This window comes from Rhinopithecus roxellana, chromosome 13, assembly GCF_007565055.1.
Source record: "Rhinopithecus roxellana isolate Shanxi Qingling chromosome 13, ASM756505v1, whole genome shotgun sequence".
Lineage (NCBI taxonomy): Eukaryota > Metazoa > Chordata > Mammalia > Primates > Cercopithecidae > Rhinopithecus > Rhinopithecus roxellana.
In genome coordinates, this window is record NC_044561.1 from 99,811,115 (window position 1) to 99,825,926 (window position 14,812).

Consider the following 14,812-nt stretch of genomic DNA (forward strand, 5'->3'; position numbering starts at 1 on the left):
GTCTCCTGCGAAAAAGAACACTTCTTGCTGGAACTGAGACTGTCTCATTAATGATAGTACCAGCTGATACGAATAGGGGCCCTGTTCTGTGCTGAATGCTTTAGATGCTCACAAAGTCCCTATAAGGTAGGTAAAGCCAAGAGAAACCAGGCAGAGGTCTGGTCAGGTGCCCAAGGCCACACGGTTAGTCAAGCTGTTTTCCCATCCTGACTCTAGAAGTACCTCTTCACTAAGGAGGGACCCATATTCCTAACCCTCCTAAGGGTAGTGCTGTTTTGGAATGGAACTGGGTACTGCAATGAATGTCTTTCTTTTTTTTTTTTTTTTTTTTTTTTTTGAGATGGAGTCCTGCTCTGTCACCTAGGCTGGAGTGCAATAGCACGATCTCAGCTCACTGCAACCTTTGACTCCCGGGTTCAGGCGATTCTCTTGCCTCAGCCTCCTCAGTGGCTGAGATTACAGGCACCCGCCACCACACCTGGCTAACGTTTTTGTATTTTTAGTAGAGACAGGGTTTTGCCATGTTGGCAAGGCTGGTCTCGAACTACTGAGCTCAGGTGATCTGCTCACCTCGGCCTCCCAAAGTGTTGGGATTACAGGCGTGAGCCACGGTGCCCTGCCTAAAATGAATTTCTAATCCATGGAAGAATAGCTCATTGACGGGAGATGAGGGGTTTGGGACAAATAAGTGAGAACCATCATCATTTCACAAAGGAGGAAATAGAGTTAAGAAGTTAAGTGACCTGCCCAAGGTACTGGCCTTGAACTCTGGTGTTCTCCCTGGGAGTCTGGGTTACCTATTAAATACCCCACTAGAACACTGCTGGGAAGGGCGAGTGGCAATGACCCCATGAGCATAGAGTTTTGGAGAGGGATGAAGCAGGAAGCAGTTGTATCACGCAATCCAGTTGGGTGGCAGATTATCAACAATGCACCCCCAAATAAAGCTGACAAACACTGGAGTGCTCCCTTCATTTGGGACTAAAGGGCTAAAGGGCCAAGAAGTGGAATCCCCACCGTAGGTGTGCAGATGCAGGAATTCTGAGGGCCTGGTTGGCTTTGGCTGGTCCCAAAGTGGGTGAGTGACTGGTCAGCAGGTGGCGTGGGCACAGAAGTGATGCTTTCTTGAGAAGAAGAAAAGAACAGCTAACCGCGTTTTCAAAGCTCGGGCCTGAGAGGAGGTAGCGGGGAGGGGATAAAACTACAACTCCCAGAAGTCTTTGCTCCCAGGCGAGTCGGGGATGGTTTCCATGGTTTCAGAAAACAATATGGCCGCTCCCAGCTGGGACGTGAGTCTCTGGATTAGGCAGGCAGAGGCAGTAGTGGGCTTCTGCAGTGGCAAGAAAGGAAGCGCCTGAAGGGTCGTGAGGCTGGGGCTGGACCCGGCACCGCTGGGGCGGCCAGGCCTTGAGGACGCCAATGGCGAGCAGCGTGGACGAGGAGGCGCTGCACCAGCTGTACCTGTGGATAGACAACATCCCTCTGTCCCGGCCCAAGCGAAACCTCTCCCGGGACTTTAGTGATGGAGGTGTGTGCCACTGTGTGTGTGCATGTTCTGTCCTGTATGTTCGTGTGTAATGGGTCTCTGTGCAAACTCTTTGTGTTTGTGTGCGTGTAGGCGTGGGGAGGAATCTGTCTCCTGGGACTTCAAATTGTAGACGTGTGTGCTTGTTTTCTATTTGCATCTGTGTGTGAACGATGTGTGCCCATATATGTATGTCTACATGTTCTATCCTGCGTGCATGTGGGGGGGGGTGTGCCTCTAACTCCCTCCAGGGACATTAGTGATTAAGATATGTGTCTGCATATTTATTTGTGCATTTCTGTATGTGCTCACTCATTGCTATGTGTTCTGTGTTTGTCTTGTGGGAGTCTGAGCATGTGTGTATTCATATGTGTGTTGACGTGTTTAGTCCTGTATTTGTGGGAGTCTTGTGTGCATGTGTTTCTTTGTGCTTGTGAAGGTGTTTGTGTTTCTAGGAATGTCTCCTGGGGTCTCAATGACACAAATACTTACCTGTCATCTTCTCATGTCAAGTACTTCTGTGCATCTCTGTATATTTGGGGAGGCTGTGTGCATATGTGGCTTTTTGTGCTTCTGTTTATGTATGTTTTACATGTGTGCCTAGCATATGTTTGTTCTATGTGTCTACACATTCTGCCCTATGTATCTATGTGTAGAGAGATCTTATCACATGTGTCTCTGCTTATGTGAGTCTTTTACTTTCCTGGAACTTTGGTGTTGGAGTGTGTGTGTGTGTATCATGCATCCATGTGAATTCCCTGGGCTCCTGAAATTCTCTCTTGGAGACTCATTCTCTCTCTCTCTCTCTTTTTTTTTTTTTCTTGTTGCCCAGGCTGGAGTGCAGTGGCATGATCTCAGCTCACTGCAACCTCCACCTCCTGAGTTCAAGCGATTCTTCTGCCTCAGCCACCCAAGTAGCTGAGATTACATGCACCACCACACCCAGCTAATTATTGTATTTTTAGTAGAGATGGGGTTTCACCATGCTGGCCAGGCTGTTCTTGAACTCCTGGCTTCAGGTGATCCGCCTGCCTCAGCCTCCCAAAATGTTGGGATTACAGGTGTGAGCCACTGCGCTGGCTGACTCATTCTCTACTAGAGGACCAGGGACTCAGTATTCCCATTCCTAAATTCATGGGGAAGGGATGCAGCTCCTCTGAGGTATGCTGGAGACTTAGTCTCCTCTACCTATGACTAATCTTAATGTTTTTGTCTCCCTCCTTATCCTTCCCCTTTCTGTATCTCCACCCCTCCGTTGGGTTCCACCGCTCTGCCATGCCTGATTCTCCCACCCATCTTCTCTCCCCTCCTCCTTCCTTACCCATGCCCCCACCTTCCATATCTGCTGCCCTCTCCCTCAGTCCTAATTGCAGAGGTCATCAAGTTTTACTTCCCCAAGATGGTGGAGATGCACAATTATGTTCCCGCCAATTCTCTCCAGCAGAAACTCAGCAACTGGGGTCATCTGAACAGGTAGCAGAATACCTGGGTGCAGGAGTGGGAATCTCTAGTCCTCACCTTGGGTTCCCAGGAAGGACTACCCAAACCCCATCAACTCCTATGGTCTTGGTTGCCCAGGCTGAAACTGTTTTGGTGGCAGGGTGGGGAGGGTCAACGCAGACAGAATTCGTCCGATTACAAAATGAAAAGACTATTCTATTCGGAAGGAGGCAAGGAACCTCGGGACACCCACACAAGGAAGCTCAGATGCGATGCCCTTCCACTTCCCCAGGGCTGTGCACTCAGAACTGCAACCACCATGCCCCCTTCCCTCCCCCCCATCCCCTCGCTTCATTTCCCCAGGACCCAATCTGCTATCCCTGTGTCTACCCCTCAGGAAGGTGCTGAAGAGGCTGAACTTTTCAGTACCGGATGACGTGATGCGCAAGATCGCAGAGTGCGCCCCAGGTGTGGTAGAGCTGGTGCTTATACCGCTCAGGCAGCGCCTGGAGGAGAGGCAGAGGCGCAGGAAGCAGGGCACTGGCTCCTTACAGGTGCCACCCCGCTCAAGTTTCTCCCACTGCTCTGGGGGCTGGGTGGGGGGCACTCCCCAGACCACAGAAAGGCCAGCCTGGGTGATAAGTGTGGGGGAGGGGTGCTTGGCTAATAGAGTCTGGCCTGGGGCCCCGTGGAAGGGACATAGGGTTCCTTGGGGCTGACTGAGCCTGGGCTCACAGCGGACCTCGGGGTTCTCTCAGGAGCTGGCTCCCCAGGATGGCAGTGGCTACATGGATGTGGGTAAGGTGGCCTTTTCCATTTCTTCCTCCCCAGTGGAGCTTTCCTTCTGTCCTTCTTCCTGTCGCTTGTGAGAGTGGAAGTGGGGAGGGGGAAGCAGGAGAATGAGACTCCAGCACAGTCATTCCTCCACTTGCCTTGTCTCAGGTTTATCCCAGAAGGCCCGAGGTGAAGGTGCCCTGGACCCCCAAGGAGGGGGTCAGCTCAGGTAAAGAAGCTGGGAGTTCCCGACTTCATCAGGCTGGTGATCTCTGCACACAGCTGGGGTTGGGGGGCAGGGTAGACCGAGCCTGAGGCACGAAAGGGGCTAGAGGGGAAGAAGGGAAGGCCTGGTCGAGGGCACTGGAAGGGTGAGTGTAGGGCCCGAGGTCCAGGCCTCCGCTAAGCTGCTTCCCACCCCAGCGGGGTACGGCCGCCGGCGCCTCGGCCTCCAGCGTATAACCAGGCGTTGCAGGGCGACCCAAGCTTCGTCCTCCAGATCGCTGAAAAGGAGCAGGAGCTGTTGGCCTCGCAGGAGATCGTGCAGGTGAGGGGTCTAGGAAGGCTGCGGGTGGGGGGTCACGGCTAGCAGAGGCCAGGCAGGAGGGAGCAGGCCGCCGGACTTGACCCCTGTGCGGCGCGGCTTAGGTCCTGCAGATGAAGGTAAGGCGCCTGGAGCACCTGCTCCAGCTCAAGAACGTGCGGATCGAAGACCTCTCCCGGCGGCTCCAGCAGGCGGAGCGGAAGCAGCGGTGAGCCGCTGCCCAGGCCGCGCGGGGACGCCCCGGTACCCGCCAGAGCCCCGACTCCGCGCCCGACCCACCCACCGATGGACAGACCATTGGGAGGGCGGAGCCCGCTGCTTTCAGGAGCCTCTTGGGGGCCCGAGTGCCCTCCTTCCTTGGGATGGGTGAGCGTGGGAGGAGGTGGGACAGGAACTCTGGGAGCGGAGGCCCGGGACTGAGCCGCCGCCTCCCACTCCATCCGGGTCAGGAGAATGGACCGCTTTCCAGAGCCCAGAAGCCACGTGCAGAGACCTAGCCTGCCCCCCAAAGCAGTGTCCAACACCTCGGGCCCGGCCTTACAGCCCCCCGCGCTGGGCCTTGGGGGGCGGTCCCCTGGCTCTGTCCACACCCCCAGAATCAGGTACCCGCGCAGCTCCGAGGACGGCTGCGTCTCCACCCGGGCTAGTTCCCCATGCCCTCAGCCATGGGGGAATCTGCCCTGGGCCGCTGAGGGGCTCCCCTGCCCCTCCTGGGAGCTTACCTGGGACCCACCTCGGCGACGGAGACTGCAGCAGCTGGAGAGGAAAGGGTGAGGAGTGGGATCGCCAGGAGGAGGGAGTGCCTGTAGCAGTCGCCCCTCCCTCCTCGCACATTGGGTACTGAGGGGGAAGGTTTGAAGGATAAGGCTCAGGGCTGCCCCATTAAAGTTAGTGTTCTGTTCTATTTCCTGTGTCTGCCTTCTCTTTCTGCATTGATCTCTGAGGGGAGCGAATTTCTGCTTCCCTTGTCCTCCATCTCCCCACCTCCACCTTGAGTGAAAGAGCTTTCTGGACCCAGAGTGGGTCTCATCTTGTGGGTGGCTGGGTCCTGTGTGGCCACAGCTTGGTAGGTTGATGATATCACCAGGGGTCAGGTTATGGGCAGGGTGACAGCCTTTTTTTTTTTTTTTGCGACAGAATCTCGCTCTGTCGCCCAGGCTGGAGTGCAGTGGCTAGATCTTGACTCACTGCGAGCTCCGCCTCCCGGGTTCACGCCATTCTCCTGCCTCAGCCTCCTGAGTAGCTGGGACTACAGGTGCCCGCCACCGTGCCTGGCTAATTTTTTTTTTGTATTTTTAGTAGAGACAGGGTTTCACTGTGTTAGCCAGGATAGCCTCGATATCCTGACCTCGTGATCCACCCGCCTTGACCTCCCAAAGTGTTGGGATTACAGGCGTGAGCCACTGCACCCCACCACAGCCTAACTTCTAACCCTGGCCTTAGATTGACCCCCAAACCCACCCTCATGGTGTTCTCCAACCTTGTCCAAACCCAACCTCAAACCCAGGTTTCAGATTCTTCCCAAATGTGGCCACGCACTCACGGTCAACCCTATGTATGACCCCTAACCCGGCCCTCGGTAGGACTGTCCTCCCTACTCCTGTACAACTCCAACCCTGCCCACAGATGATCCCAACTTCAATGGATTGAGGCCAAGCTTTACTCCCAACCCTGGCCCATGCACTACAGCCATGGCGTGACCCTAACTTTAATGGTTTTCTGACTACCAGTAATGTGGAACATTTGTAAATCCTAAGATCCATCCGGGCATAGTGGCTCAGGCCTGTAATCCCAGCACTTTGGGAGGCCAAGGCGGGTGGGTCACTTGAGGTCAGGAGTTCAAGACCAGCCTGGCCAACAAGGTGAAAACCCATCTCTATTAAAAATACAAAAAATTAGCCAGGTGTGGTGACAGGCACCTGTAATCCCAGCTACTTGGGAAGTTGAGGCAGGCGAATTGCTTGAAGCTGGGAGGCAGAGGTTTCAGTGAGCCAAGATCGCACCACTGCACTCCAGCCTGGGCAACCATAATGAGACTGTGTCTCAAAACAAAACAAACATCCTGAGATCCAACAATTCTGTTCCTAGGCATATACTCAGCACATACCCAAGGGAAACCTAGCCTCTTGTATTCTGTGTTGTGGGAGACAGAATGTAACATGTAACAGCAATGTTCATAGCAACACTCTTTTAGTTTGTTTTTTTCTTTTTTTTGAGATGGCGTCTCGCTCTGTCGTCCAGGCTGAAGTGCAGTTGCACAATCTTGGCTCACTGCAACCTCCACCTCCTGAGTTCAAGCGATTCTTTTGCTTCAGCCTCCCAAGTAGCTGGGATTATAGGCACATGCCACCACATCTGGCTAATTTTTAATATTTTTGGTAGAGACAGGTTTCACCATGTTGGCCAGGCTGGCCTCAAATTCCTGACCTCAAGTCATCCACCTGCCTTGGCCTCCCAAAGTGCTAGGATTACAGGCATGAGCCACCATGTCTAGCCTATAGGAGCACTCTTTGTAATAGCAAAAGAATTGAAAAGAACCTGTATAAGTTATCCCTTACTATGTAGCAAATTACCACCAATTTAACAGCTTAGAACAACACATACTTATTATTATATTTCACATTTTTCTGTGGGTCAAGAGTCCAGGCAAGGCTTGGCTGGGTCCTCCACTTCAGTGTTTCTTTCCTACAAGGCTGGAAGCAAAGGGCCAACCAGAACTGCAGTCTCATCTGAAGGCACAACTGGGGAAGGATCTAGGCTTTCAGGCTTACTTGGTTGCTGACTGAATTCACTTCCTAGTGGGCTGTCAGACTAGAGGCTTCAGTGTTTTACTGGTTGTTGGCTGATGGCCACTGTCATTTCCTTGACACATGGCCATCTCCAGTATGGTAGCTTACTTCATCAAAGCCAGGAAGGGAGAGAGTTGATAATCTGCTACCAACAAGGGAGTTACAGGCCTGGTGCTGAGGCAGAGGTGCACTTCTCAGAGACAGATTTAGCTATATCTGGATATCAGGAGCAGAGGCCTCAAAGAGGAAGAACCTTCAGGACCTGGCCCAGCCTCTGCCATGCAGGAGGCCAACAGATGAGGTCATGACACCAGCCATCAAACCTGTATTCTGGGCCCACAGTGCTACTGCTAAAGCAGAACTATTAGCCTGCCCTGTCTCCTGGTCCTTGGGCCACTCCATTAGCCATTCCTACTAACTTTACATATAGCAGCCTACAGGTGAGGTTACATGGATAAAAGTTTCAGAAAATAGAACTCTGGGGGCATATTGCAGACTATGGAGAGATCATGGTGCTAGAGCAAGGGTCAGTGTGTGTGAAGGGCTAATGGTTAGTTTGGGGCAAGTGGAGGGTCAGGTGGAGCCAGTGTTAACCTAAGGCCAGGTGGAGTGCATGGATGGGGCTCAGAACAAGGTCAGGAGTAGTCAGCAATTTTTATTTCATTTATTATTGAATATTTTAAATATTACTGAATGGGACTAAATATAATCCTTTGTTCATGACACTCTCCCCCCCTTTGTCCATAATCAACTCACTTATGAACACCTATAAACCCACCTCCTGCCCCAAGAATGGAATTATTACAAATAACCTACACCTGCCATGTGCTGCTTGCATCTCTCCCCCTTGCTTCCACTCAGATATAACCACCATCCTAGATTTCATCCTTCCATTGCTTTTTTCCTCCTTGTGGTAGACAGCTCCTAACGTGACTCCCAGTAATCCCTGACTCCTGGTCGTCACCCCCATGTGTACCCCTTTCCTTGAATGTAGACTGGACTTAGTGACTTGCTTCTGATAAGTAGAATACAGCAAATGTGATCGGATGTCAACTTTTGTGATTACATTAGATAAGATTATAACTCCCTTATTTTTAATTTTTTTTTAATTTTTCTTTCTTTTTTTACTTTTCTTTCTTTTTTTTTTTTTTTTTTTTTTTGAGACAGAATATTGCTTTGTCACTCAGGCTGGAGTGCAGTGGTGCGATCTCAGCTCACTGCACCCTCCAGCTCCCTGGTTCAAGTGATTCTCCTGTCTCAGCCTCTCCAGTAGCTGGGATTACAGGCACATGCCACCACGTCTGGCTAATTTTTGTATTTTTAGTAGAGATGGGGTTCCACCATATTGGTCAAGCTGGTCTCAAACTGCTGACCTCAGGTGATCCACCAGCCTTGGCCTCCCAAAGTGCTGGGATTACAGCCGTGAGCCACTGGTGGCGCCCAGCCATAACTCCCTTCTTTTTTAGAGACAGGGTTATACTCTGTTGCCCAGGCTGGAGTGCAGTGGCACAATCTTGGCTAACTGCAACCCCGGCCTCCCGGGTTCAACCAATCTTCCCACCTCAGCCTCCTGAATAGGTGGGAGGACAGGTGCATACCACCACGTCCAGGTAATTTTTTTTTTTTTTTTTAATGAGACAGAGTCTCGCTCTGTCATCCAGGCTGGAGTGCAGTGGCATGATCTCGGCTCACTGCAACATCCGCCTCCCAGGTTCAAGCGATTCTCCTGCCTCAGCCTCCTGAGTTAACAGGCACTGGAATTAACAGGCACCTGCCACTATGCCCAACTAATTTTTGTATTTTCAGTAGAGATGGTGTTTCACCATGTTGATCTAGCTGGTCTCGAACTCCTAACCTCAGGTGATACACCCACCTCGGCCTCCCAAAGTGCTGGGATTACAGGTGTAAGCCACTGCACCTGGCCTTTTTTTTTTTTTTTTTTTTTTTTTTTTTTTTGTAGAGACAGGATCTTGCTTTGTTACCCAGGCTGGTCTCCAACTCCTAGGTTCAAGTGAGCCTCCTGCCTCGGCCTCCCAAATTGCTGGGATTACAGGTGTGAGCCACTGTGCTTGGCCCCTCTCCTCTCTCTAACTGACACTAAATCCGCTATGTTCTGGTTCATTCATTTGTTCTTTCCTCTAATATTTATTGAGTACCTACTATGTACTAAATACCAGGAATACAAAAGAGTATTTTGTATTTATTGAGTACCTACTATGTACTAAATACCAGGAATACAAAAGAGTATAAAATATGATTTGTTCCCTCCAGTGTTCACAACCCTACAGGAGAGGAAGGCATGCAAGGTTATTTAAACTTTGTTACTTAATGTTTTAAGTAACATAGATAATATATATATATGATTTAAAAAAAACACATAAAAAGTGAAAAGTTTTCTTGTTCCCAGCACATCTCTAATAGGGAACGTCTATCTTTAGTTTTTATGTATCCTTCCAGAATGACTTTATGTGACTATAAACAAACATGCACATTTGTCGTACTCTTATTTTTGAGACAGAGTCTTGCTCTGTCACCCAGGCTGGAGTGTAGTGGCACAATTTCAGTTCACTGCACCCTCCACCTCCTGGGTTCAAGTGATTCTTGTGCCTCAGCCTCCTGAGTAGCTGGGACTACAGGCACAAGCCACCATGCCTGGCTAATTTTTATATATTTAGTAGAGATGGGGTTTCACCATGTTGACCCGAGCACCTGAGCTCAAATGAACCGCCCTCCTTGGTCTCCCAAAGTGCTGGGAAAACAGGCGTAAACCACTGCACCTGGCTAAGGTTAACTTTATTTATTTATTTATTTATTTATTTATTTATTTATTTATTTATTTATTTATTTATTTATTTATTGAGATGGAGTCTCGCTCTGTTGGCCAGGCTGTAGTGCAGTGGCACAATCTCAGCTCACTGCAAGCTCTGCCTCCTAGGTTCATGCCATTCTCCTGCCTCAGCCTCCCGAGTAGCTGGGACTGCAGGCGCCCGCCACCACACCCGGCAAATTTTTGTATTTTTAGTAGAGACGGGGTTTCACCTTATTAGCCAGGATGGTCTCGATCTCCTGACTTTGTGATCCGCCCGCCTCAGCCTCCCAAAGTGCTGGGATTATAGACGTGAGCTATCGCGCCCGGCCTAAGGTTAACATTTAAATCAGCAGATGAGGCTGGGCATGGTGGCTCATGCCTGTAATCCCAGCACTTTGGGAGGCCTAGGCGGGTGGATTGCCTAGGTGGTCAGGACTTCAAGACCAGCCTGGCCAACATGGCAAAACCCCGTCTCTACTAAAAATACAAAAATTAGCTGGGCGTGGTGGCATAAGCCTGTAATCCCAGCTACCCAGGAGGCTGAGGCATGAGAATCACTTGAATCCAGGAGGCGGAGGTTGCAGTGAACCAAGATTGTGCAACTGCACTCCACTCTGGGCAACAGAGTGAGACCCCATTTCAAAAGTAAATAAATAATGGCTGGACACAGTGGCTCACGCCTATATAATCCCAGCACTTTGGGAGGCCAAGGCAGGCAGGTCACCTGAGGTCAGGAATTCAAGACCAGCCTGGCCAACATGATGAAACCCCATCTCTACTAAAAATACAAAAATTAGCCAGGCGGGGTGATGAGTGCCTGTAATCCCAGCTACTCAGGAGGCTGAGGCGGGAAAATCGCTTGAACCGGGGAGGTGGAGGTTGCAGGGAACTAAGATCATGCCACTTCACTCTGGCCTAGGCAACAGAGTGAGAATCCATTTCAAAAAACAAAAGGAAAAAATAAATCAGCAGGTGAGTGAAACAGATTTCCCTCCCTAAGGTGAGTGGGCCACATCCAGTCAGTTGAGACCTAAATAGAAGAAAAAGGCTGGCCCTCCCCAAATAAGAGAGAATTTTTATTGCCTGGTGGCCTTTGAAAGGGAACATCAGCTTTTTTCTTACCTTTGGGCTCAAACTAAAACACTGATTCTTCCTTTGTCTCAAACCTCCTGGTCTTTGGACTGGAGCTACATCATTGACTTTCCTGGTTCTCAGGTATTTGGACTCAGACTGGAACTAAACCATTGGCTCTCCTGGGTCTCCAACTTGCCAACTCACCCTGCAGCTCTTGGAACTGGTCAGACTCCATAATTGTGTGAGCCAATTCCTTATAATATGTCAGTCTTTCCTATCTGCCCTCTTTCCTAGTTCTGTTTCTCTGGAGAATCCTAGCTAATACAAAATTTTCCTTAGCAGGCTGGGCATGGTAGCTCACACCTGTAATCCTAGCATTTTGGGAGGCTGAGGTGGGTGGATCGCTTGAGGCCAGGAGTTCGAGATAAGCCTGGATAACATCGCAAAAACCCATCTCTACTAAAAATACAAAAATTATCCAGACATAGTGGCTCATGCCTGTAATCCTGGCTACTTGGGAGGATGTTGAAAACTTCCTTTTTTTTTTTTTTTAAGTCATATAAGATTATATTGTCTGTACCAAATTTATTTAAGAAGTCCTCTATGGACATTTGAGTTATTTCCAATCTTTTGTTATTACAAAAATGCAACAACAAATAACCTCATACATTCATGATTTAGTATCATGTGGAAGTATATCTGAATGATAAATTCCAGAACTGGGGTTGCTAGATCAAAGAATATATGCACCTGTAATCTTTGTTGTGTTTTTCTTTTTCTTTTCTTTTTTTTTTTTTGAGTCGGAGTCTCGCACTATGGCCCAGGCTGCAATGCAATGGCGCTATCTCGGCTCACTGCAACCTCTTGTCTCCTGGGTTCAAGCGATTCTCCTGCCTTAACCTCCTGGGTAGCTGACATTACAGGCACCTGCCACCATGCCCGGCTAATTTTTTGTATTTTTAGTAGAGATGGGGTTTCACCATGATGGCCAGGCTGTTTTTTTTTTCTCTTTTTTTTTGTGTGTGCATTTGTAATCTTGATAGTTGTTGTGAAATTGTCCTCTACAAGGGCATGGCTCAGAGGAGAGGCTGAAGACTGGTAGTCCATTGCCCTGCTTTGTTTGGTTTGCATGGTGTAGTGTTTTTTACAAAATTGCAAATTTTTATGTTGATGAGGATGTGAAGCAACAGGAACTCTTATACTCTGCTAATGGGAGTGTAAGTAAGTACAATCATTTTGGAAAACAATTTGCCAGTTTCTTTTTAACACATGCCATGGCTGGGTGCAGTGGCTCACGCCTGTAATCCCAGCACTTTGGGAGTCCAAGGTGGGTTGATCACCTGAGGTCAGGAGTTTGAGACCAGCCTGGCCAACATGGTGAAACCCTGTCTCTATTAAAAATACAAAAAAATTGGCCAGGCATGGTGGCTCATGCCTGTAATTCCAGCACTTTAGGAGGCTGAGGTGGGCGGTTTACCTGAGGTTGGGAATTCGAGACTAGCCTGACCAACATGGAGAAACCCCGTCTCTACTAAAAATACAAAATTAGCCGGGCGTGGTGGTGCATGCCTGTAATCTCAACAAAAAAAAAAAAAAAAAAAAAAAAAATTAGCTGGGTGTGGTGGCATGCGCCTGTAGTCCTGGCTACTGGAGAGGCTGAGGTGGGAGGAGTGCTTGAGCCCACGAGGCAGAGGTTGCAGAGCTGAGATCGCACCACTGCACTGCTGCCTGGGTGGCAGCATGAGACTCTGTCTCAAAAAAAAAAAAAAAAAAGGTGGAATTACTCATTTCATTGATCATTTTTATTAGGTACTGCCAAGCAGTTTTCCAATGAGGTTATAGTTGTTTAATTTTTAATTAAAAAGAGTAGAGGGCAGCTTGTGCTTCTGGTCTGGTCTCAGACATTAGGAGCCCGAGGTTGGGGGATCGTTTGAGGCTAAGAGTTTGAGACCAGCCTGGGCAACATAGTGAGACCCTGTCTCTGAAAAATAAAAATAAAAAAACTAAGAGGGTACAGAATACCATGTGTTTGGAGCTGTAGCGAGTGTTGTGTATTTTTTTTTTCTTTTTTTTTGAGACGGAGTTTTGCTGTCACCCAGGCTGGAGTGCAGTGGTGTGATCTAGGCTCACTGATCACAGGCGCCCACCACCATGCTAATTTTTTTTGTATTTTTAGTAGAGATGGGGTTTCACCATGTTAGCCAGGATGATCTCAATCTCCTGACCTCGTGATCCACCCGCCTCGGCCTCCCAAAGTGCTGTGATTACAGGCTTGAGCCACCGCGTCCGCGTCCGGCCGTGTTTTTTTTTTTTTTTTTTTTTTAAGCTCACCAGGTTCTCATGGTGTGTGGATGTTTTTTTTTGTTTTGTTTTGCAAGCTCCACCTCCTGGGTTTACCCCATTCTCCTGCCTCAGCCTCCCAAGTAGCTGGGCCCACAGGGGCCTGCCACCTCTCCCGGCTAGTTTTTTGTATTTTTTAGTGGAGACGGGGTTTCACCATGTTAGCCAGGATGGTCTCCATCCTGGGATTACAGGCTTGAGCCACCGCGCCCGGCGGTGTGTGGATGTTTTATATGTGCTCCATCTGTTCTCCTAACCTGGAGTTGCTCCTAATTCTTGTCTTGCCTCCATCTCCAGGGAGCTTGGTAGGGGCCTGTGGTTTCCCTTGCAGAACCATCTAACTTTGGTAAGGCCCTCTGCACAGGAAGCCCCAGAGCCTGGGCACCACTCGTGTGGTAACACAGACACATTGGGCAGTGATGGGGCAGCCATGTAACTCCTGCCCTGACTTCCTCCTGACACGAAGAGTCTCATTTTCTCCTGGAGGCTTTCCAGAACCATCTTTGGCTTTCCCTGAGAGCCTGTAGTATCCCCAGGCACGGGCAGGTCTGCATTTCAACTCCTCCCAGTTGGCCAGACTGCCCAATGCCTGGGAGTGTGAGGAACATTTGGCAAGGACAGGAGACCACAGTTCTTTGTGTGTGGTGTCCCTCCTACACTAAATTGTGAGTGCCTTCCACTTCACAGAGCCTAGCACAATAACTTACTCATCAGACACATTCAGTAAATGTTTGCTGAAAGGAGTTGACAATTCGGAAATAACCCCGGGCTGTGCAGTTAGCAGCGTTTGTGTTTGAGAGAGCCCACACCAGAGATGGTTTTGAGAAGTTGGCTAGAAAGACTTTTGAACAAAGCAGGGTTGGGCCAGGTGCAGTGGCTCACGCCTGTAATCCCAGCACCTTGGGAGGCTGAGGCAGGCAGATCACTTGAGGCTTGGAGTTCAAGACCAGCCTAACCAACATGGTGAAACCCTGTCTCTACTAAAAATACAAAAATTAGCCCTGGGTGTGGTGGCGAGCGCCTGGAATCCCAGCTGCTCGGGAGGCTGAGGCAGAAGATTGGCTTGAACCCAGGGGGGCGGAGGCTGTAGTGAGCCGAGATGGTGCCAGGTGTCCAGCCTGGGAGACAGAGTGACACTCTGTCTCAAAAATAAATAAATAAATAGGCAAACCTTATCCTGGTTGAAGAGGGCTTGAATTTTGGCTATAAGAGAGTGGGGAGGACCTTCCAGGTTGGAAGGTTGGATAAGCAGGGAGAGGGGATCACAAATGTCTGCACTGACCCAGAAGGTAATTAACCGTGAGAAACAGGGATTGGTGGGGACTATGGTAAAGTGATGTGCTCTTACGGGGCTTATAATGCCAGGCTGGAATGTGAGCCCATGTCGTTAGATCTTTTGATATTTCAAAAGAAGCCACGAAACCAGATTCCTGATTCCAGAAAGAGGAGGGGGAGGCAGGAGGGGGAAGAACTTTTTTAAAAAGCCCCATGTGGGCTAAACAAAATACATCTACAGG

At 49.6% G+C, this 14,812-nt stretch overlaps 1 protein-coding gene across 1 annotated transcript; it reads left to right on the forward strand.

Moving 5' to 3' along the window:
* The first annotated feature begins 1,241 nt into the window (after positions 1–1,241).
* Positions 1,242–5,187, forward strand: SPEF1 (sperm flagellar 1). The gene is made up of 7 exons (XM_010378957.2): positions 1,242–1,528; positions 2,887–2,998; positions 3,363–3,519; positions 3,724–3,763; positions 3,908–3,968; positions 4,163–4,286; positions 4,388–5,187. The coding sequence occupies exons 1-7, from the start codon at positions 1,420–1,422 to the stop codon at positions 4,493–4,495; spliced, it is 711 nt and encodes a 236-aa protein (XP_010377259.2). The 5' UTR covers positions 1,242–1,419; the 3' UTR covers positions 4,496–5,187.
* The last annotated feature ends 9,625 nt before the right edge of the window (positions 5,188–14,812 follow it).

Coding starts and splice junctions, on each gene's coding strand:
- SPEF1 (XM_010378957.2), top strand. CDS start 1,420: ATGGCGAGCAGCGTGGACGAGGAGGCGCTGCACCAGCTGTACCTGTGG. Junction 3,520..3,723: donor AGGGCACTGGCTCCTTACAG/GTGCCACCCCGC, acceptor GGGTTCTCTCAG/GAGCTGGCTCCCCAGGATGG. Junction 4,287..4,387: donor CCTCGCAGGAGATCGTGCAG/GTGAGGGGTCTA, acceptor GGCGCGGCTTAG/GTCCTGCAGATGAAGGTAAG.